At 36.5% G+C, this 24,164-nt stretch overlaps 1 protein-coding gene across 6 annotated transcripts in view; it reads right to left on the minus strand.

Annotated features, from left to right (window-relative positions):
• SLC38A4 (solute carrier family 38 member 4) overlaps positions 1 to 24,164 on the minus strand; it is a 69,108-nt gene that overhangs the window by 22,342 nt on the left and 22,602 nt on the right. For 2 of the 6 annotated variants that reach the window (XM_077953189.1, XM_077953190.1), the window contains exons 1-5: positions 23,259 to 23,495; positions 17,652 to 17,843; positions 6,709 to 6,939; positions 2,319 to 2,409; positions 1,696 to 1,811 (exon numbers count right to left, since the gene is read on the minus strand). In XM_077953189.1, the coding sequence (XP_077809315.1) occupies positions 1,696 to 1,811; positions 2,319 to 2,409; positions 6,709 to 6,827 (326 nt within the window). In that variant the 5' untranslated portion in view covers positions 6,828 to 6,939; positions 17,652 to 17,843; positions 23,259 to 23,495. Of the gene's footprint in view, positions 1 to 1,695; positions 1,812 to 2,318; positions 2,410 to 6,708; positions 6,940 to 17,651; positions 17,844 to 23,258; positions 23,496 to 24,164 lie in introns of those variants that run through there. The other 4 variants (XM_015151527.3, XM_015151529.3, XR_013400669.1 and 1 more) reach the window with 2 other exon arrangements.

A 24,164-nucleotide genomic window follows, 5' to 3' on the forward strand; every position in this document is an offset into this window, starting at 1 on the left:
TGGCAGAAAATACTAAGAGTAAAACCAATAAAATACTGTGTCACTTGCTATAAATTAAGAGAGAAAGCTTAACCCAGTCTGTGCTACTTAGACACACAAAACACACCCCATCATGTTTAGTGATTTAATTGTTCTGACCAAATTAATCTGCTAAAAAACGAGGCCCTCATTTTAAAAAGTGGAATATTCTTCTCTCATGAAGATGATCTATGACTGTAGGATTGGGTGAAGTTTTTCCTATTTCTATTTATCAGTGATCTATAACTTCCTAATTCATTTTAATGGTATTGTATAATTAATAAGGAAGGGCAGCTTTTTTGTCTTAGAGGTAATGCACGCTACAAAAACATACAAATATATGACTATATATATGGCTATTAAAATTCAGATTATTAAAATCCTAGTTTATTTCAAAACATGGCTTACATAAAAGTAAAGTTGATATAAAAACCCATTCAGCTAAAGAATATAATACATAAAACAGTTCAAAGCACTAACACAAGATAAATATTTATAGTCCTGATCCTTAGCCCTCAAATAGCTGTATGATTACTAATCATACGTGATATTCAGAACATAAACAGCACATATTTATGATATAAATGTTGCATTCTTAGACAGTTATTTAACTCTCTAGCATTGCATTTGGGATTAGGATCTGTGTCCACAGTGGTGCCTAACATCAGACTTTATTCTTGTGAAAAATTCCACTGCTGCCAACTATATCTTGGAAAATACCAGGCTGTACATGATGCACATAAACGTCTGTTGTTGTCTGTCATAGACAGTGCAGTATCCACCCAACAGGTCAACTACCAGATGCCGCTATCCTTAGGCAGCATTTGGACAAGTTGGGTGAAAGTGCGTAGGTTTAGGAATAAGGTTTGGTCACTCAACAAATATTTCCTGTACCAGGCACTGCTCTAGATTTGGAGGTAGAGACATTGGTGAGTAGAAACAGACATGGGCTCAACTTTCTAGAGCTTATAGTCTAGCAAGAGAGACAGATATTAACCAAATGATTCAGACAAATGGCACTAAAACATTAAAACTATGGTGAGTGTATGATGTGGTGATTTGCCCCAGTCATGGAGATCAGGGCAGGCAGTATTCAGGTGAGGCTGAACTGACATATGAAGAGTTAACTAGATGAAGAAGATAGAGAAGAGGGTTCCGAGACCATGTGCAAAGGTCCAGTGGTGAGAGGGAATGTGGCATCTTCATGGGATGGAGAGAAGGCAATTGTGCCCAGTGTATCTGTCACACAGGGGCACAGGGAATGGGACATAAGGTAGGCCAGGGCATGCAGGGCCTTAGACTTAGTTGTTTCTTTCCTGAGAGTGAGATAAAATTAGATTTGCTTCTGGGAAAGATCTTTTTGGCTGCTAAACACCAAATTATTTCAAGTATCTACTGAACAACAAAATTCTTCTGGCGAGGCTGCTCCAGCACTTTGGTTGGTTGAGCACATACACTTTCTGCCATTGGGTTAGGGATGGTTGGGTGACCAAGTACCATGAGTAGCCTCCTCTGACTTTTTCCTCAGGTTGCAGTTCTATCTAAAAGCCAGAGGAATTCACTAATATTTCTCAGTTCCTTCATGTTCACAAAGATCAAACTTGAGATTGTTAATTGAAAGAGCCACCAGGTATGCATGGACTTCATCACCAAAGGTCGACATACACTTTCACTTACATAAAAAGTATGATCCCTGTGTTGGCCATGGCATAGGACAAGCCCAGGATCCCACTGCCCATGATGGCATTACTTAGGTTGAATGAAGACATTCCAAAGGAAGTGGTTCCGGGATGCTTGAAGAAGAAGGGATGCATTATAAGCAAACATTTGCCAAAGGGCAAACCTTTAGGGGTTATCCTTATTCTCACATTATATTTTCTGCAGATTACAGTCCAAAATTGAAGACTAAGATAAAATTACAGTGAGTAAAGCCATTATTCAAGATCAGTAAAAGCATGTAATTTTCAATGGAATGCAGTGCTTGGTTTTACAAAAGCAGAGGCCTTGGTAAAAATACAAATTACAAGGGGAGTCACATAAAGAAGGGAAAACATGTATGATTGCAGATTACCTTTGGGTTAGAATGATTTCCCCCCAAAACACATAAATTTCATAAATGATTTATGCAGCCATATGGCGAACAGGAAAAAACAAGCCCTTATTCCAGTAAGGGCCTGAATAAACAGAGAATGTGCTGATCAAGGCTTGGAAAATTTCAGTCACATTGTTTTCCCACAGAGACCTAGGTAGATCAGACACCCTCAGTCCCGTTTATTGCCTGAAAACATAGATTCACTTACATGTTCATCACCGTAATCTGCCAGCTTCTTTTTCCCCAAAAATCCATTTGTCAGGAATTTCTGACTTTCAGCGTCTTCGTTAGCAAATTGACTGAACAACACACACACACACACAAATAAGAAAGTGAAAACATCTATATATATGCTCTGAATCATTTGTATGTTTCAGGTGGTCTAAGTAATCAGAGGAGGAAAAATTAGATGCCCGAATTCATTTTTCTTTTCCTCCTTCACACTAGTGGTCATTCCAGACCAACAACTGAACTCCATTTACAACTATATTTTGGGATGGAAGAAGGATGTTATGAAGGAAGGAAATATTATTAAAAAATTGTTTATACCACATTTCTTCTTTCTCACATCAGCTATGCAAGAGAGTAACTACAACTAATTGTTTTCCCATTTAGAGCCCTCCCAAAGAAAGAGTATAGGGTTATGTCAGAGTTTTCTGAACTACTACCACACTATAATCAGATGATTTTATTAATTCAACAAATATTTATTAAATGCTTAGGCACTGTGATGCTCAAAATATTCCTACAGGGAACTGTGGCTCAGAAAGGTGAAGCAGCAGGCCCATACCCTCCCATACCCAGAGGGAGACCCCATTCTCCCTCCGGCACCAAGCGGTCCCAGGCAGGGCCCTATAGCTGGTATTTTCCTTTTTTTCTCTTTTTGGTACAATCATTTATACATATATCTCTTATTGGAAAGTAATTCAGTGGTAGCTCTGTGTTGTGTTGGTTGTTTCTGTGTGTGCATATGTATTTTAATTACTCTCAAAATGTGCATGGATTATTAACAGATAATGAATGAAACCAAGGAAATTATGAAAGCAATTCAATGAATTGGCAGAAGAGTTGAGAGGGAAAGAAAACTTTAATATGTCACTATCCACAGAACGTTGTGATTGTGGTTTTCTTGGACACAGGCTAGAAGCTGTACAACTTGGTCACAGAGCTGTGCTGGTCAGCTCCTGCAGTTACACGCCAGGGCTTTTGAAGCTACGGACCTAGGACCAGCCACATTTCCAAGAGGCTCAATTAATAAGGCCTGCTGCTGCCATTGCATTTTTATATTGCAAAATGTCACAGACTTTTTAGTTGTTTTTATATAAAATGCTAAACTATGTATGATTTTAAAAGTGCTTTCAAATTGATGGGTTGAAAATTTTAGGACATTTCCTACATGAAAAGAAAGATAAAATAATTAAAGATTGTTCTATTAATATAATCCTAGAGGCCAGGCATAGTGGCTCATGCCTATAATCCCAGCACTTTGGGAGGCCAAGGCGGGTGGATAACCTGAGGTCAGGAGTTCGAGACCAGCCTGGCCACCATGGTGAAACTTCGTCTCTACTAGAAATACAAAAAGTTAGCCAGGTGTGGTGGCAGGCGCCTGTAATCCCAGCTGCTCAGGAGGCTGAAGCAGGAGAATCGCTTGAACCTGGGAGGTGGAGGTTGCAGTGAGCCGAGATCGCACCATTGCACTCCAGCATGGGCCACAAGAGTGAAACTCTGTCTCAATAAATAAATAAACCTTAGAAATAAGATAGAAAAAAATTATTCTACGAGACCTGTACAAACTATTTTTTATAACAGAAACTAATCCTGAAAATAACCTGGAGACGAAAGAGGATGGTGGGGTTACTTTTTGAGAACAAAAAACAGTATGAGATGTAGATAGAAACAGCAGACAAAATCACAAAGTTTTATGTGCTTTTCTAGAACTCAAGGCATAAATAGCTCTGAGTACACAAGTTAAGAATATTTCCTGGCCTTCTCCCCATATTTCTCATAGAAAGCACAATGCCCTCAGTTGTTGCATCCTTCCATTTCCATACACACCCCCCCCACCACCACTCTTTTGTGGTTTACATTAATGGTCTGTAATTAATGTACCTGCTATGTGAAGACTGGAACCTAATGTTCACAGTTGGAGACTGAAATGACAGGATAAAATGAAGCCTAAAATAGGCCTGAGGACTATAAAAACAAAAGTACCACCTAGAATTTAAACTCTGGAATGTCCAACACTCTTTATTTTAATCAATAAACTAAAATCTGTATTCCATGAGTAGTTTTTAAAATTGAGAATTTGAAAGTAAACAGATTTTCTTTCTTTGAGGCATTTGCATGTTCTTATTTCGGCATGAGATGAGTTGTAGTCACTAAACATGCCAAGATTGTATAAAATAGATGAGAAATGTCCCCAGTATGTTAAATGTTTTGATACCAAACCCAGCATGTATTGAAAACGCAAGTATAATGATCACAAATAAATACATTATGTTGAATTTCTCAAAAATTTCCATTTAAGGGTTCAATCCAAACCACACATAGATAAAACCCATCTCTTTAAACTGATTTTTAAAACTGCAAAATGATTACCTATGTTTAAGCTAGGAGATAAAAGGTAAGTCACTGTGAGTGGTTCGGAACACATTGCATGAAGCTTAACAAAAGCATTCATGCTCTTTCCATTCTGGCTTTTGAGGATCAAGTGGAATGACGCTATGACAGTTCTTAGGAGGGTGTCCCCTTCAGCTCTGTCAACCTCGGCAGAGCTCATATTTGTGTACATCCCTCTCAGAAACAAGCATCCTCAGGTTTGAATCAATTTACTGAGGGTAATGCAGTGAAGGAAAAGTAATAAAAAAGTATTGGATGTCATCTGTATTCTGGGCACCCATCTCATCCTTGAAAAGTAGCTGTTGGTTTGCCATTTTACATTTTCCACTGAAGCTCAAAGAGGACAAAGAGCTTCTCTACAGTCAGGCAACTACTTGCAGACTCCAAAGCCCTATCTTCTACCACCCTAGTGTTTCCTCAAGGGTCACCTGATTTAGAAAATGCCATAATTTACATCTCAGTGGCCTCCCTAGTCCAACATCCCTAAAGTTCATTGCACTGAGCTACTTGAAGGAAGAACAGTGCTTTCTCCTGATGGATTTTTCTGGGTGTTGTGGATAAAATGAGAAGTCTTTGAGCATAATATTCTCTATTTCAGGCCTAGATTTGGTCAAAAATTCCCCTCTGAGCATCCTGAATCATGTACAACTCAATATAACATTTTGTGGGAAATCAATTGACTTATCAAATAACTATTGTGCACTTACTATGCACCAGACAATGTGGCAGGTGGTGGGACCACAGAGGCCATTAACCTGTAGTAGTGATGTAATTAACATCTGCACAAGGAGAGGGTACACAAAGGAGGGGCGGTCACTTCTACGTGGGGGAGTAGAGTAATTTGGAAAAGGCTGCATAGGAGACCTAACGTTGAGCTGATTCTTGAAGGACAAGAGGCGTCAACACGGAGAAAGGGGGAGCAGGTGACTGATTCCAGGCAGTTGGAGCAGAATGAGTGAAGGCAACAAGTAACAGATAAGGAGAGGGCAAAAAACAGGACAGGAGCAGCAGGTCAAGAACAGATCACAAAGGACCTTATGTGCCCAGCAGTGTGTAATCTACTTTCTCTTATTGCTATTGGAGAGGTGCAGAAGGGCTTTATCTAAGGATGGAAATTGATTCAATTTGCAATTGTAAGAGATTACTCTTGCAGGAGGGTAGAGGGCTAGACAGAGGAGAGCAAAATGTAAGACAGGGAGACAAATCAGGACTCTCCCTATCTCGCATTTAATGCAGGCCTAAGGTAAGACCACAGTAGAATGGGTACAGAAAAGTGGGTGTATTTGAAGCATTAATAAGGTCAAACCAACTGGGTATGACTGACCATTGGCTATGTGGGTCAAAGTTTACACCTAGGGGCTTTTGAGTGAGTTGCTAGATGACAGCAGTGATTTTCACTACGATGGGGATTACTAGAGGAGGAGCTGGTTTTGAAGAGAAAGATAGGAGTTCAATATTAGACATTACAGGTTTAACTTTATAAATGAGGCAATTCAGACACAGTAGTGGTCCAGTAGAGATGTGTAGTAGACAGCCAGATATAATGATCTGAAATATTCAATAGAGAAATTTAACAGGCTGGGGATATGGCATATATTCAGTTGGTGAGGCCATAATAGTTGTGAGTGAGCTTGCCCAGAGGATACTTTTAGAGAGAAAAGAATCCCTACAGAAACCAGGAGGTGTAGCAACAAAGAGGAATCTGAGAAAGGTAAGAGGAGCAAGAGGCTAATATAATTAAAATTATTACACATTATTAATAGAGACAAGGACATTGTAACCTCAATTCTAAATAGTCACAAAATAGATTGACATTATCAGTGTATTTCAGGACCAGGGAATTGATGTGCTAGCATCAATATCATTGTTATCTCAAATTTACCTGTAATAAATCCAATTCGTCCCATCAAGACCCTTGTTTTCCATGTCCACATCTTGTCTTATTTTTCCATGGAACCTAGTAATTTTTAACCCCATACCTGCTCATTGCTGCCTTTTCTGAATTTCCTATCCTGATGTAGCTATCTGGAACACTCTCTCCGCTGCTGCTCTCATCATCTGGTTCGATGTTGACATTTCTCAGTTCCATGGGATCCATTTGAGCTGTCAGCGCTTTCTTGTCCACACACAAGCCCCTTCAGTGTAAATAATATACTGTACGTTCAGCTTAAGGTTCTTCCACTTTGTGTTGATGTTCAGAACACTCTGTTCTGCAAACAGAACACAACATACATCATTATAATTTTATTTAAATGAAATAAGTGAATATGAATCATCTACATTTTGTATGCTCTCTGTAAAAGGGAGGAAGGAAGGTAACTCCTGAAAATTTTACGTAAGCAAATCCTGAAAGGTTCCTTTACCCAATACAAGAAAGAAAAAATGGAAGAGAAGAAAGGAAATTACTAATAATTGCTGAATTAGCAGATATTTATAGAGTGTCTATGTGTAATGAAAATGGCAGGTCTTACTAGTCACTATAGAAAAAAAAATCTTAAGACATGGCAGCAGTCTTCAAGGAAATTTAGGTATTTGTGAGTGGGATGCATGTTTTAAAAGAAAGGAAGACAAAAGTAAATTCTTGACAAAGGAAGGTCTGCCAAGGCAGAATCTACCAGTGTCTCTACTAGCAATAACTAGAAAGAAAATTACTGCTTTAATTTAATTGGACAGAAAAGAATTAACACCAGCAAATGCTTGATAATATGCAACATAGGTGAGGATCAAGTTTAGGAAGTCACTTTCTAGGCACTTGGATCCTGAAACCAAAGTTAAGAACAGTAACAAAAGAAAGTTCAGATTTCCCTCTGGGTCAGCATCAGTCATCATCTATGTCAAATTAAAATGTATTTTAACAGCAAAGAGATCTAGATTTTAGGCTCTGCTCTGCCTTTAATTCATTGGATCTCAGCATAAGTCATTTAACATTTGGGGACCTCATTTTCCTCAACTGTAAAGTGAAAAGGGGTGGACTGGCATTGTGTTTTTGAAAAATGCCCTGAATCTACTATATGTTGTTGATATAATTTCTTCTGAAATTCTTACCGTTAGATTCATTCAGTTATCATTGAACCATTATATTAGGAGAAACACTATCACTCTTGAAAGGTGTGGTCCTGAAATGTGCAATACCCATTTGATAAGGAAATCTTGAGCAGAGAAACTAACATAAAAATTGCTCCAGAAGTCACAAAATCTGCAATTCCTCTGACAAACAGAAACTACCACATGGGAATACCTCCACAACCCAGTGCCATGGCAGTACTTTTTTGGAAGATAACTCATACCTGGGAAAAGCTCACATCCTCAAATTACAAAACATATAAAACACACATGGAAACTCACTAGTAAGAGTGCCGGTAGGCGCAAGAAATGATAAAATTCACATATAAGGAACTACAAATAACAAAGCAATTTAAAAGGGACTTTTACATTATTATAATGAAAAGTAAAAGAAAACATTCAAAATAAGAGAATAACTTTCACAGAATAAAAACATAAAGGAATATAAAAGGAGAACAGGCTAGTTGGAAAAAGAGTCAAAAAAGGAATTCTAAAAAAAAAAAGAAAAAATAGAATCATTGAAATAAAAAAAAAACTCAGCTGAAGGAAGAGTCATAAAATTGAAAGATGAATGGAAAACACTCAAATTATAGCACGAAGAGATTAAAAAATGGAAAATACAAACAAGAAGTTAAGAGGAATGGGGGAAATAAGAATTACAAGTTCAAACACATACTAATAGTCATTCCAATATAGACAATTGTAAGACTAGGGTGAGACAAAACAGAAAGAGATAATGGCAGAGAATTGTCCAGAAATAAAGAAAGCAGTTCTCAGAATTTAAAAAAATAGCACACAGTGTTTTAAGCAGGAGGAACAAAAATGAATCTATTATTAATATAAGGCAGCCTAAGTGTATGTACATAAAAGATCTAAAGAAACAGGTTAGGCTGGGCGCGGTGGCTCAAGCCTGTAATCCCAGGACTTTGGGAGGCCGAGATGGGTGGATCACGAGGTCAGAAGATCGAGACCATCCTGGCTAACACGGTGAAACCCCGTCTCTACTAAAAAATACAAAAAACTAGCCGGGCGAGGTGGCGGGCGCCTGTAGTCCCAGCTACTCGGGAGGCTGAAGCAGGAGAATGGCGGGAACCTGGGAGGCGGGGCTTGCAGTGAGCTGAGATCCGGCCACTGCACTCCAGCCTGGGCGACAGAGCGAGACTCCGTCTCAAAAAAAAAAAAAAAAAAAAAAAAAAAAAAAAGAAGAAACAGGTTAAAAGCTAAGAGAGAATAGAAGTAAGACTTGCATATGGTTAAGAGAAAAAAAAAAAAAGAAACTCACTAAATGAGTACAAAGGTTTCTCTCACTCTTCACACAGCACCAGTCTCACTTCCCAGCAGCAACCACTGTTGATGGTTTCTGCTTTTAGCTTGTCATTTAAAATGAGCCATTCTAGATCTAAATAATTCACTAAAGCTTTTTAGACTTGGTTTGCTGATTTTAGACTGGTTACCTATAAAAAATAAGGATATTAGCATACTTTTTCTTTTCTTCCTTCCCCTACACTCATAATTATTTTAGTTAATAACATGCTTTTACAATTTGAAGATCATAATATTTTCATCTTGTTCTGTGAAACAAATGTGTCATAACTTGCTTGTAGGTTGTTTCTAAACATGTAAAACCAATAAGCAGCAATTACAGTATTATCATTATATGAATAGTATGCCCTAAAGACAAAGTGGGATATTTGACACAAATAAAATATAATTCTATATTACCAAAACTTTGAAAGCAAATTTTCTATGCTCTTTCTCATTCTGAATGGCTTCCTCCTCCAACCTCTGAGTCTTTCTCAGCTGCTAGTTTCTTGAACGCCATTCTATCTTCTTTCTGCAGTTTATTTTGCATTATGCTAAAATAATGCCTTGAATAACTTTTTTCACAGAATGAGCCTATGTCCGTAAATAGAATTTCTGAGTTGTTTCATGTTGGAAAATGTCTTTATTTTGCCTTCAAACTTTATCAATTGTTTGAATTCTAGATTCAGAAGCATTTTCCTTTAGAATATTGAAGAAATTTCTCCACTCTAGCTTCTATAGATGAGTCTTGTTCTTATTTCTTTATAGATAACTTATCAATGTTTTTCTGAGGATTTTAGAATTTTTATCCTTATCTTTTTATTACGACGTAACTAGATGTGAGTTGCTTTTAAAATTCATCATACTCAGCATGCAGAGGGCCCATTCAATCAAAAGGCTTGTGTCTGTCTTCTGTAGAAGACACATGTTCTTCTAAAAATAAAAAAAGTTCTACTATTTAAAAAGAAAACTATTTCTTCCCCTTTGTTTGCTCCTAAAACTCTTATTAATCAGGTATTGGACCTCTTGATCCATATTGCTAAGCTTTTCTGTTTATGTTCGATCTGTTCATTATTGCTCGATGTCCAGGAATATTTCCTCAATGTCACATCCAAAATAACAAATTTCACCTTCAGCTATATCCGTTTCATTTTTCAACTTGTCAGCTGACTGTTTTTCTCAATCACGCTCTTAATTTCTAATAATTTGCTCTTATCCTCTTTCTCTTTTTTCATATCACTTTCTTTGTTTTATGGATACAATATTGTCTCAGATTTTTCTAAGGATATTGATGTGAGGTTTTCAGAAGTTCCTTTTGTTCCCTAAATTATGTTTCTTCTGAAGTTAGTTGTTCTGTTTGTTCCCTTTGGTCCTTCTCTTCCATGCTGCTCGTTTTCCTTAGTTTCGAGTGTCCTAGGTTATCTGTTCATATTTGTGAATGACGGAGCGCATTAATTAGCTTGGACAGCTGGTACTCAGAGCTTCTCTGAAATTGTGTGGGCCCATTTCACTGATGGGCTGCTCCGTTGTAGGTTCTGTGCAAGCGGCTCTTCTGCTGCTTGTCTGTGGGAGGAGCATCCCACTCCCAGACACAGCTGCCACTCCAGGAGTGGTTACTCTGGGAGTGAAGCATTTTAATGTATCTTCTTTTTGGTAGTGCTTCCATTCCTGCTTGTTATACCTCTTTGTCTGCAGTAGAGGCCCTAATACTTATACTAGCATCCTTCCTTGAGCTTTCTTTACAGAATGGATCACAGCTTTATCCTATAGTCAAAAACAGTATCCCAAACAGACTATCATGTCTAAACTGAGGTTCCTTGGTGGATATCTGATCACTGGTTACCCATGATCTATGCCTCCTCTTTGTCTATATATACTTAACTTGAAGCTAACTACAGGGCACCCTATGGGAAAAAACACACTTATCTTGGTTCCTTTTCTCTTAGATTTTCCAACCCTATCTTCTTTCTGCCTTCCAGGAATTCTCAAAAATTTCTCTTTGCTGATGACACCACTATTACTTTTCACAGTTTTTGTGGTTTGTCCTTTTAAAAATATGATTTTGTGTGAAGTTTCATTGCTTGACTTCCTTAAAGCTAGATCTTAAGTCCCATTCTTCCAATCCACTCCCAAGACTTCATATAATGTGATGGTTAATTTTATATGTCATTGTGGCTGTGTTAAAGGATGGGAAGATAGCAAGTAAAACTTTATATTGGGGTGTGTCTGTGAGGGTGTTTCTGGAAAAGATTACCTTTTGAATCAATAGACTGAGTAAAAAAGATCCACTCTCCCCACTGAAGGTGAGCATCCTCCAACCACTCCAGGTTCCAGATAGAACAAAAAGGCAGAGAAAGGGCAAATTTACTCTCTCTGCTTGAGCTAGGACATCCATCTTCTCCTGCCTTCTCTTGCCCTTGAACACTGGAGCTCCTGTGTCCCAGATCTTGCAATTCTGATACTTATACCAGCAGCATCCTGTTTCTCAGCCTTCGGCCTCAGATTAAATTATACCACCAGCTTTTCCGGCTCTCCAGCTTGCAGATGCTATATTTTGAGACCTCTTAGCTCCATAATCATGAAAGCCAATTCCCATGATAAATGTCATCTTATATCTATATACCTCTATACCTGTCTGTCTATCTATTTATCTCCACTTGGTTCTGTTTCTCTGGAGAACTCCGACAAATACATATAACAAAGACTCCTCAAGTTACATCAGCCTAGGCTTCTCCTGGGCCCTCGAGTTCCATGTGTTCGGGGGCCTAAATGTCATCTATATATCTCAAAAGCAGTTTAAATTCAATGTGTCCAAAGTCTACTTGTGATAGGCCCTCTTCTTCCAATGTTTCCGCTCCAAAGAATGTTGTCACCATTTATCCAGTTATTCAAGTCAAAAGCATAAGAGCCTTCTATTATAAATTTTTCTTTATTACCTTCCACATCCAGTTCTTTACAAAAGCCTGGTTGACTTTTACAATGAATTGAAGTATTTCTCAAGTTAGTCTTTTTCTTTTCATCTCTTTCACCTTCACTCTTGTCCACGCTACTATCATGTCTACTGTAAAAATCTCCTAATTGATCTTGAATTCTCTTTTGCCTTCCTTAACTGCCCCTACCATTCATTCTTTATCCCATAGCCAGAGGGATATTTGAAACATAACAGCAACAACACAGATGATATCCTTTATTTGCTTAAAACCCTGTAATGTCTTCACTTTACTCTGAGGATAAAGTCCAAAATTCTTAACACTCCTAGTAACATTCTACCTAGTCCACTCACATCTCTGATCTCATCTCCTTCCACACTCTCCTCACCTTAGTGTTCTAGCTACACTAGTCTTTCCATTCCAGAAATTCACCGTGTTCTCTACATCTCAGGTCATTTGCACATGTGGGTCACAGTGACTGGCATGCTTCCCTCCTTCCCCCATCCTTAATTTATCCAGCCCCTGTAAGGGGCCATAGCAGTGTCTTTCATAGTATCCAACTTAGTCTAGGAGATCAGGGAAGGGTTCTCTGAGGAAGGGGCAGTGGGGCTGAGATCTTTGCTGCTGTTAGTATACATGACTGCAGTCCAGAAGCTTCAGTTACAGTCTGTTCTACTTTGTATATTAATAAGAACCTCATTCATTTCATTTGCATTAAGCCATGCTAATCCAAGAATTTTTTTAAAGAAGATACATCAAACACTCATATGGCCCTTACCACATGCCAGCCACTGTTTTAAGGCCTTGCGTCTATCAATTCTTCAGAGCGGTCCTCTCAGGTGAGTACAATTTTTTTCTTATTCCCATTGTACAGATGAGTTAATGGAGGCACCAAGTTGAGTGGCCTCCATGCTATGCCACCTTTGTATTGCTGTCTCTACTACAGAGGACTAAAGCCTAATCAGGGAACAGGAACTATGGCTTTGGCAGTAAGCAAAACTGGGTATAAATCCTGGCTACATTAACTAACTTCTGTCTTTTCCATCTTCTATGAAATGAAGGTAATATTATTTACCACAAAGCAGAGTTGTGAGAATGTAAATGAGATAATGAGTGTCAAAGTTTGGCATATAGTAGGCCTTCAATAAATTTAAATCTGTTTTCTCTCTTCCAGTAATCAGAATTGAATTGATGTCTTTATCTACCTGCAAACATACATAGTATTTCATATGCAAAATTAGACACTTACAAGAGGACTTTGAAGTCTCAAAACTCTCACAAACATTATGAGTGAGGTAGGTGCCCCTTCACAAATGCACAAATTAAGACCTAATTTTACACTGTTTTAGCATATATAAAATATTTATTGGGGGTGGGCATGGTAGTTTACGTCTGTAATCCCAGTGCTTTGGGAGGCTGAGGAGGGTCTATCTCCTGAGGTCAGGAGTTTGAGACCAGCCTGGCCAACATGGTGAAACTCCATCTCGACTAAAAATACAAAAATTAGCTGGGCGTGGTGGTGCATGCCTGTAGTCCCAGCTAATCAGGAGGCTGAGGCAGGAGAATGGCTTGAACCGGGATTGGAGGTTGCAGTGAGCAGAGATTGCACCACTACATTCCAGCCTGGGTGACAAAGGAAGATTCCGTCTCAAAAAAAAAGAAAAAAGTATTCCATTTTTGCCTTGGCCAAGGGAGCTCTCACAAAAGTTGGGACATGTTTTCATAGCTTATATCTTAACTTTGAAGATGATATTACTGATCTATTTTAAGGGAACAATGTTAAATGCACAATTCAAAAAGAATTAGCACATTATGAGAAACTAAATATTCTGAATCATCTGTGTACAGCACAAAGTATATACCTTGAAGCCTTTAGACTATATCATAATTGCTAAAATTTAATCAGAAACTGTGGAAGACACAGAGGATGAATAAAACAGACTCCTTGCACCTGAGGAACTCAGCCTACTAAAACAGATTTTGAGCAAACTCTTAGAGCATAATATAATTAATATTTTTACCTTTTTCTTGGAATAAATATGTATTGAATTAATCAAAGAATTGTTGCATGAGTAGGATAGAAAAGAATATTGCTGGCAAATACTGTAATTGAAACGTAAAATTTTCATAGGCATAGATTCTTCTGCTGTTTACCATCTCAGAACATGGTACCTTCATTCACCCAACCGCTCACTGGGCAGACCTGCCTGTCCCATTCTCTATCCTTCACCCGCTACTCATGTCCAGTGTATCACCAAGTCCTATCAGTCCTTCTTTCAACATTTATTTAGAATTCATCCACTTCTATCTCCATGACCACTATGTTATTCTGAATGGCTGCCCTACTGAAGGCCCTATTGTGATTTTGTCATCACTTTTAGACGAAAGTCAAATTTCCTAATACACTGGAAGCTCTATATACTTCAACCCAGACATGGCTCTTTCATCTCATACTGAATCCCATCTGAATATACTGGGCTTCTTTCATCTCCCCATTGCCACTGCAGGACCTCTTAAGGCACTGTTCCCTCTGCTTGGACTGCCGTTCCCCACATTCTTAGCCAGGTCCCTCCTAATGTTAACTAAACCAACCTGAAAATCTTTAAAGGCCAATTGGTCAGAGTGTCCTTCTCTGACCCCACATTACACTACATCTGCCACTATATGCTTTCCTCCCCTGCGTAGTATTTATCACACTTTCTACTTACTCTTTTAGTTGCCTATTTGATAATTAGCTGTCTTAGGCAGGAAACTTCATGAGAATAGGAATGGTGCTGGGGTTGTGTATTCTACATATTCCTGGCATCTAACACAGTGCCTAGTGTTACATTCCACTAAGATAAGTGCAATTTTATATGATCTGTGTTATATTAATAGATAGAGGTATGCTTTTTGATTACAGTTTTATAGGATAATGCTTCAAAATGAAATGAAAATGCTCTCCTCTGATTGCCAGGAGAAAGAATAGTTTTGTTGCACAGAGAATGTTCAAAACGCTTCTAAAAGAAAAGTCAAATTGAGTTCAACAGAATTTTCTGTAGTCTAGCCCTTCTCCTCATTAAAGTTAAGTTTCTCTGTGATACAAAGAGGTCTTGCAGAAACAGACTGGATTTTCCAGCACAGCAGTGCTCAACTGCATTGTTAATTCAATTCACTCTTCATGAAAATACAAAGTCAAAACTTGAAACCAAGTATTTAGAATATTATCATATTAGAATAATTTCATTTTTATCATATTTATTAAAAGGTATCTAAGTGTCTGAGTAGTTAATTCTTTATATCCAAATTCTAATTATTAAACATTGTAATGTCTTGTTCTTTGGATGGGTGCCTAAGACATTCAGGGTGTAAGAGTGTCAAAATAGTAAATTTCTTAAATTTTACCTATATGGTTCAACTTCAAAGAAAGATATCAAATCTGGAAAGCGAAACAGTCCTTGAGTCGAGAAGCAAAAGTTCTGACCTTCCCTAGTTACTGTAAACATTTATTTTACCTGATAAGTGAAAGTGAAAAAGGGAGCTAATATTGCCAGAGCAGATTTCCCAGCATTGCTATCTGTCTCATCTTTCATGCCTACCCAGTACTGACAAATTCACTTTGAAATTTAGGTTTAGGTAGCAGATAGCCTCACCTATCATTTACCCTTTGGTTGAGCAAGGGTCATGCAACTTCTAAAAGCCAAATCATCTTGTATACAAGGAACTTATTTAAATCTACATCCACACTGTACCACAGATAAATGAATGTAGCTTTCACACTACAATCTAATATTACCTTTATATTAAATTCTCTTAATTTCCCCAACAATGCCATTCTTGTCATATTTTGTCAGTGAGAGCGCTTGTTGGTCTATAGCATGAGTTCTCACAGAAATTAGCTTCCATAAAAGTATTCAGTCTGAGGTAGCTCTTAAAGAAGAAACCAACAATAACAGAAGAACTGTACTTACTTGACTATTTCCCATTGCTAGTGCTAATATTTTAGCATTTCCTTCCCCCCCCCCCACTCAGATATAGCTTACAGGTAATATCTAGGAAAAACTAGAAAAGTTAAGATAAATAACCAACTACTGGGTATTTTCCCATTGCTGAAAAGATTACATGCTTGCTAATATAAGAATTAAAGCATCCATTTGATGAGGTATAAAGGACTGGTCATAAGATTTGAATATGCGATTTTGTTTACAGACTTTCTAGCTCTGATCTTAGAAGAAAATATAGTAATCTTAAACATAAATTGCCACATAAATTTTAGTTCATATTTTCCCAAACAGTAGTTTCCAGAATGCACAGGGATATGTAGCATACATGATATTAACATAGTGAACTCTTTATGCTCCACATTTTAATGCATGATACCTAATCTGTCATGAACTCTGGATGCAGTAAGTTCCATTCATTATAATAGTAACTGGACCACTCCCAGAGGTACTTTTTCTCTGGAATAATTATTTTCACTTTCTTTAAACTAATTCACATAACTAAAAAATAGCTCCAATAACCTTAAAGCACACTGTATAACATGTTTAAAGAAAACTCAAAAGTTGAGTCATTAAAGCTACATTTTTCAGATCTTAAATGTTGCTTACATACTTCTTAGGAGTATAAATGTAAATACTTTCAAGAAAATCCCAGAACACTATCTAAATATAAATCGGAACTGGAGGATCTTGAATTATAAACTAAATGGCAATCTTTTATTAAAAACACACCTAAATTTCTTTACTTTGTCAAAACTAAAACTTTTAGCCCAGTGTTCATGAATGTGATATATATCATCAATTCAAATATTCTTCCACTGAGTTACAAAACACTCTTAGTTTTACTATACCCTGGGCATTTAACTAAAACCATCCACATATGCTCTCTAAGATACTCAAGGTATAGGAATACGTAAATCCACTGGGAATTCTCCTCTGTCTGATTAATAAATTTGAGGAGAACACCTCTACTTTTAGATAACTGACTCTACTCCTTCAAAATCTAAAGTTAGGCTTATATTCCATTCAATTCCCTAGTTTCTTTTAGTAACTTTGTTCTAAAAATACTCCTTAACTAAAATGGTCAAATTAAGAAGAAAAGGTAAGACACAACAGTTTTTCTTTTTCATTTGATAATGGTGCAGCCCAAACTCTTAGCCATTCACATGTGCTGCACTAAAGTGATGTTCCTTCTTTGATTAGTCAAAAATTTTGTGAGTTTTTTGTTTGTTTTCAAGATAAACAAAAATCTTTAATAGAGTAATATTGTGAATGTACTTCCAAACTTTCATATTTTTTCCTAAGACAAATTGTGTCAATTCTTCATTACAGTCCATGATCAACATGGAGATATAAATAACTAAACACATTTTACTGGTTGTATTTGCAATGTTTCCCTTTCTTATTATTCACTGTCCTAATTTTATGCTTAAACCTAAAATTATCTGCAAAAGAAAACTGCAATCAGGACCTGGGTAAATAATTTCAGTGTTTGACATTGTACTGAATTGGTCATTTCTAAAATGAGAAAAAGAAGTTAGTATTTTCAAACATTTTAATTTGTAATGAATAAACAATCAACACAATAAAAATAAGAAAGTAAGCATTATTTTAGCACTGCAAATATTCACGTAAAAACGGCTGTACCTTAATTATTTATCCAGTCCTGTGCAGGCTTTCCTGACTTGTTTGGAATGGCAGTCCTGTGTAACAGCTTTAACTTCTATGAACCTTTAGAGATCTAGACATTGATTTAAAGACCAGTGGGAGTGAACGAGACAAGCCAATCAACACCACCACCTCACCCCAACACCTCCTTCTGTCCAACTTGCGTCAGCTCTTGAAAAAAAAAAAGAGAAGCTAAGTCAGTTTACCGTTGTACATTTGGATTAAACATCAGTTACACCAATTTCTATTTGCTTTTAGAATTTTGGCTTTTATACAATAAAATAATCACTGGAAGTTTTAGCATGGTTGGTGTCATTCTCTATTAAAATTCTACTAGGTTGGTTGACTGATGAATACAGAAATATTCCTTTTTCAAAAGACTTATGAGTTGAAGTCAAAGTAAAACAATACAATAACAATAGTTATGAGGTCAGATTGTTTAATGAAACATTATAATCAAAATCTCCAGAAAATATTGATTACATAGTGAAAGAGTTATTTTCTTTTGAGTTGTTGACCTTTTCAGAAAAAATTTTACAGAATAACAAACACTTCCAAACAGTACCCAAGATGCCATGAAGCTGGAAATCACAGGCCAATATCAGCCACCACTCTTACACCAAAGGCAGTGTGCTGAGTAGGCAAAAGGCTGTTTGGCATTTTAAAAGAATTTTTAAGTAGCTATTTTCTCCATTAAAAAAAAATCTACTTGGCTCTCCACATGTCAGAGGTAGACAGAGGTAGAGTTTTTAACTCTACCATATTGTATATGTTGGCAAATCATTTATTTATTCTGCTATTAAGATGTATCAACTAGACACTACTCTGAAAGTGAGGCAAGAGAAACAAATCACAAACCAATCAAGAATTGAGAGTTCTTTGCCTTTTAAGTATTTATGACATGAATGAACAATCTAATAACCAATCAGAAGCAATGCTAGATTACAGCAGATGTGTCAATTCCTATTTCTATAAAAGAAAACTAAACATTGCTCCTTGAGTAAAACATTCTTAAGTCGATGCAAAACATTAAACATTAAACAAAATGTGTAGTTAACTATTTTTTTTTCCTTTCCAAATGTGCCTGTTTGGTCTATTAACTGCTTAGTATAGTAAACTTACTTTTACTTGTCTCTTAGCTCATTGTCTATTTTTTAGAGTTACCCCATAGTTTTGTCTTTTATTAGATGAGAAGTATTATGGTCTAGGGGAACAGTGATAATAACAAATGTACCAATTTTAATGGTAGAGAAATCTCAAAAAAATTCTTTTAAAATTTCTATTTCCATCATTTAATAGTGATGCTTCCAATTTAAGACTTCTTTCTGTTTGCAGTTATCAGAAAAATATAAGATTAACCATGCAAAAAATTGCAATAATTGTTAGAAAATCAAATCTATTCTGTTAAAATTTCATTTGATAGTGGGTCAATCGAACAAGAATGAACGCACTCCAATATGTTAATTTTACATTAAATTATAATATCATATAAAATAGGGTGGAGATAAATGTATAGATCCTTAAAGTTTTACTCTTGCTAAAATTGTAAGCTTTGGCTTTGTTGTAATTCTGATCTTCAAGTATAGTAAATAATTATAGTAAATTAGCATTGGATAAAAATTAAAAGCACACATTAGAGACTTCTATTGAAGAGTTTAATCATGTTTCTTTTAAACCTACTCTACATAGCAAAATTCTTATTACAAAACTTTTCTAACACTGACTTAAAAATCAAATATACACACATGAAAACTAATTTGGCAAAAGTTAATAAATTAAAATAATAATGTATCTGGTTAATTGTTTGACTATTTTTTTCCCTAGATCATTTGACATTTTCAGATGTGGCCAAAATTAATGAAATATATGATCTGCTCTCAACAAAACTCACAATAACTTTTCTTTCATAAGCACAACACAGACTCAAGCATTATAATTTAATGTTTTGAATATTTATTAAAATCATACCACAATGTAATCTCATGCACATTTGGTAATAGACTTGTGCTATTTGAATTTTAATGCATGGCACATGCAACAGATTCAGTTAGGCTCAGGCTTGGTTCATGTATCGTGATAGAAAGAGCTAATCATCAGAATATGGGCAGACCTTAAAAATGAATAAAATGAAAAATACATAAGTAGTGAATAATGAAACAAGTCTGGGAATGAGATGACAAACACTTTAACCTGACCTTCACATAAGAAATTCAAATATGTGCCACCATGAATAGATATATGAGATTTGGTCTGTGTGTCTATAGGGGTAGGGGCTGGGGGTAAGATACATCCACATAAAGGGAGACTTGGTTTCCCAGACTAGAACCTAATTAGTGTTAGCAGAACTGCACAGCATGCTCCAGGACTCCAGGAAATAAAGAGTCCCTAGGGGCTGAGGACATTGAAGATTTCAGAGAGCCTGCAGACCTTGAGCCAGCTCTTAAAAGTCCATGTGAGATCCTAGTAGGTGGAGAGGAAAAGGAAAGACATCCTAGATGAAAAATATCCTTGTAATTCTGATCTTCAAGTATACTAAACAGTTACAGTAAATTAGCATGTTGGATTAAAATTAAAAGCTAAAAATTAAAATGCCAGAAGTATATTCTGGCAACAGTGAGAATCATTCTGGCTGCAGTAGAGACCTTCTGGAGCAAAATAGGAGAACGGAATGGAATAGTACAGACTGCAAAAGGTGTTAAGTCTAGGGAACTCAGATTTTTAGTGATGAAGATCTTTTGAAAGCTTCTGAAGAAAGTAAGAAAATCAGCACAGTAAAAATGTAGGAGAGATGATGGGATGGAGGTGGGGGTGGAGGTGCAGGTAGGTACAGGGAGGCCACTAGGAAGGTTGGCTGATAGTTTGGGTTTGGTGATGTTTGCCTATCTGAGAATAATGGCAGAAGGAAAGGTGGACAAATGAACAAAATTTAAATTGGAGCCAATGGTAATTTGAATCTTTTTCTTGTATTCCTATTTCTTTTTATCACGTTCACTAGCTCACAATGCTATGAATTTTAAGTGATCATTTTAAGAAAAACAAGAACAAGCAATAAAAATCTTCATTTTCCTTACATAGAGTAAGAGAGTATGGTGATAATTCATTCATTTCCACACCCCTTTCATCAATCTATGACTATCATCTTCAAATAGTACAAAGAAGGTCTTAGAATGTACATCCCAATGTAATGTTATCTATTGAAAATACAAGACTGTTGGCTCAAAATACAGTGATTCAGATTATACCTGTACATTGAATAAGAAATTTTCTTATACTTATTTAAAATCATTGATTATATGGTTTAAAATTTCTAACTCCAAAGGTGTCCTTAAAGAGAAAGTTACAGTGGGATCAAGTTAAAATTAGTCAACAAATAAATAAAAAAAAATCTCTTAGAACATCAGGGTATTTCGCAATGACATTGGGAGAGATAACCTGTTGTTCTCATCATGACTATACACAAATTTCTAATTTAGTCATAGGACAAAATAATATTTGAAAATAGAATTTGGTTGTAGCCAAATTGGAAGAAGACGTTTAGAAACAGTAGTGACTAAGAACCAAATTACCTATTTTTTAATACTTTTGTAATGCCTTTGTTTCTGTATTCATTGCTTTTCTTTGCTCTCACTTCAGTTTCCCTTTAGGTCATCTCCCTTTTTTTCTTGCTTCCATTTCTTGTTAACTTTTCTATACGACATTGTATTTATGATGCCTTATTCTCCAACTAGTTACCTTTCATTATAGATTCATAAACTCAAAATCTAATTGATTTTTTTATCACATCGTAGGTAAATGTCTATCTGACCTCCCAGGTCTTTCCTAAAAAGTGGAAGATATTAGCAGGACTGCAGAAAGAAGCAATATTTTGATTACTTCTTTTTAATATAGATTTGCCATCTGCCTTTTGGTTTTCAGACTTACAGCATTAAAGAGAATTTGTGATCTTTTTTGATGCCATTGTTTTGGCACTTCAAATTCTTCATTTTATTTCTCTTTTAATATAGATATTTGCAAAAAAAAGAAAAAGAAAGAAAGAAAAATAGAGATAATCCATAGAAAAATGTTACAGAGGCCGGGCGCGGTGGCTCAAGCCTGTAATCCCAGCACTTTGGGAGGCCGAGACGGGCGGATCACGAGGTCAGGAGATCGAGACCATCCTGGCTAACCCGGTGAAACCCCGTCTCTAGTAAAAAAAATACAAAAAAATAGCCGGGCGAGGTGGCGAGCATCTGTAGTCCCAGCTACTCGGGAGGCTGAGGCAGGAGAATGGCGTAAACCCGGGAGGCGGAGCTTGCGGTGAGCCGAGATCCGGCCACTGCACTCCCGGCTGGGCGACAGAGCGAGACTCCGTCTCAAAAAAAAAAATAAAAAAAAAAAATGTTACAGAAATCTTCCTAAATTATTCAAATAGCAGAATTCTCTGCCATGATGAAGGGGAGTCAAGCACTTCTATACCTGGGCTACCATATTATTTTTATCACTTGTAGAGTAATGAAAACATAGGTATACTATAGGTATCTCTTTACATGGTTCTATAATTATTAACCTCAACTTACAAAATAAAAAATTAGAAATAAAAGAAGAGATAATGTAGTGTTATCCCCCAAAAGCCACATATCAAAGTAATTGCAAACAGAGAAGTAAAGATTAATAATTTTCTAATTCACCTTGGCAAAGCCTCTCAGATTTCCATGGAAGCCTGAGCCACTTCTATTTTTTAAGACACCAGATATGCATATATATCTTTAAATTGTTTTAATCCAAAATGGGATTACTAAAATGTAGTGCATTTTAAATATTTCTACTTAACAAAATAACATCTCAACACACATACAATACAAATGACTATAGGATTAGGCTCATTTGATGATACTTTCAAAAAATCTAGAGTTGAGACCCTCTCAAATATGAAGCCCTAAAGGATTTTCAGCCCAGGCCCCTGGGAGAGGCTCTGATTTTCCATTCTCAGAAACCTCACCAAGTGAAATGCAATGACCCATGAGTTTTGAGGAAATTGCTTAGTTGATCGCATGCCACTCTCTTCTACCCAACCTAAACCACCTTTACAGTTATATAATGGAGCATTTTGGAAATGTTTGAATAGTCAACTACTATGTTGCAAAATTAGCAAACAAGGTTGGTTCAGGTTGACAAATTTATTGACTTTGTCACAGACCTAAATAGAAAATTGCTTTTACTCTCGGCTGACAAAACAAGAAAATTAAATTTAAAAAATTCTGGTTAGACAACAGCCCATGATGTCTATATTTTGCCTCTGCCTTTCACCTTTGAAAAAGATCCTTCTGGTCCATTTCATTTATTGATCCCACACTGAAATGATACAGGGAAAAGTATCACAAGTTCATTTCAGACTTCTACCTAAGCAGAAATATAATGTAACAAGGTCTATAAGACTTATGAGTGATTACAACTTAAATAATGTACTGAAATTCTAAATGTTAAATTAGAACTTTTAGAGCCTTGCTTTAAAGAATAATTTCTAGTCTTTAAAATGCCTGCTTGAGAAAACAGAACTGCTAAGAGATATATAATTATAATAACAATACTTCCTGAAAACTGACTCACCTTGTTAATGTAAAGTTCTTCATACAGAATACATATTATAGCAGTGCTGGGCTGGGTTGACTCTCTTTCTAGTTCATAGCAATTGATAGTTTAAAAAAATTACATTCTTCTTAGATCACAGCATATTAATTTCCATGGCTGTCTTTCACATTCCTGCCTGTCCCTACCAGAACAATTTTGATGCATTTTGATTTTGTAATTTCATTAGTGATTGGACTTTGTAAACCTGTTATCATCTTGCTTAAATTTGGACTTTTGGTAATTTAAGCTGTGACCCAGTATGCTGTGTGGCTAGACTTTAAAAGCAAGGGGGCCCTTCTAACTGGTGATAATGTGAACGTATGCTTCAAAGAATCAGTATCCCTACTAACCAAAAATATGTTCAGGCTGGCCTTTTTACTATCCTATCCAGAATGTTGAAATAAGAAATGCATATTCACTAGAAAATGTCTTTCAAAGGAATATGAGCAGAGAGAGATATTATTATAGAGACACTATAATAATAGTGTCATTGACATTTCCTAATTCACTTTTTAATGAACTCGGGAGGATTTCCGAGTCAGGACTCCTCGGCAGAGAAGAGGGCATGCTTCTGCCTGCAAAGCTTATTTCTACTGCTGGACTCCAAGCAACTTCCAGGGTAGGGCCATGGTGTAGTCAGAGCCCTTCACAGGGACACTTGTTGCCTAATGCACTCATTCTTTGCCACAGGAGTTTGCAGTGCCCAGCATGGGAACATTAACTGAGCGTTTTGTACTTTATGGCTGCTTGAGTTAGGAATTATAATTCCTGGAAGGCTGGGTATAAAATTGGTAGCACCAGGCTTTCTTTGAATATAGGAAAAAGTAAATTCAGAATAGAATGCAATTTCTACTCAGAAAAGTAAACGTTTTGACTTCATTCGGT

Source organism: Macaca mulatta, chromosome 11 (genome assembly GCF_049350105.2).
Source record: "Macaca mulatta isolate MMU2019108-1 chromosome 11, T2T-MMU8v2.0, whole genome shotgun sequence".
In the NCBI taxonomy this organism is placed as follows: Eukaryota; Metazoa; Chordata; class Mammalia; order Primates; family Cercopithecidae; genus Macaca; species Macaca mulatta.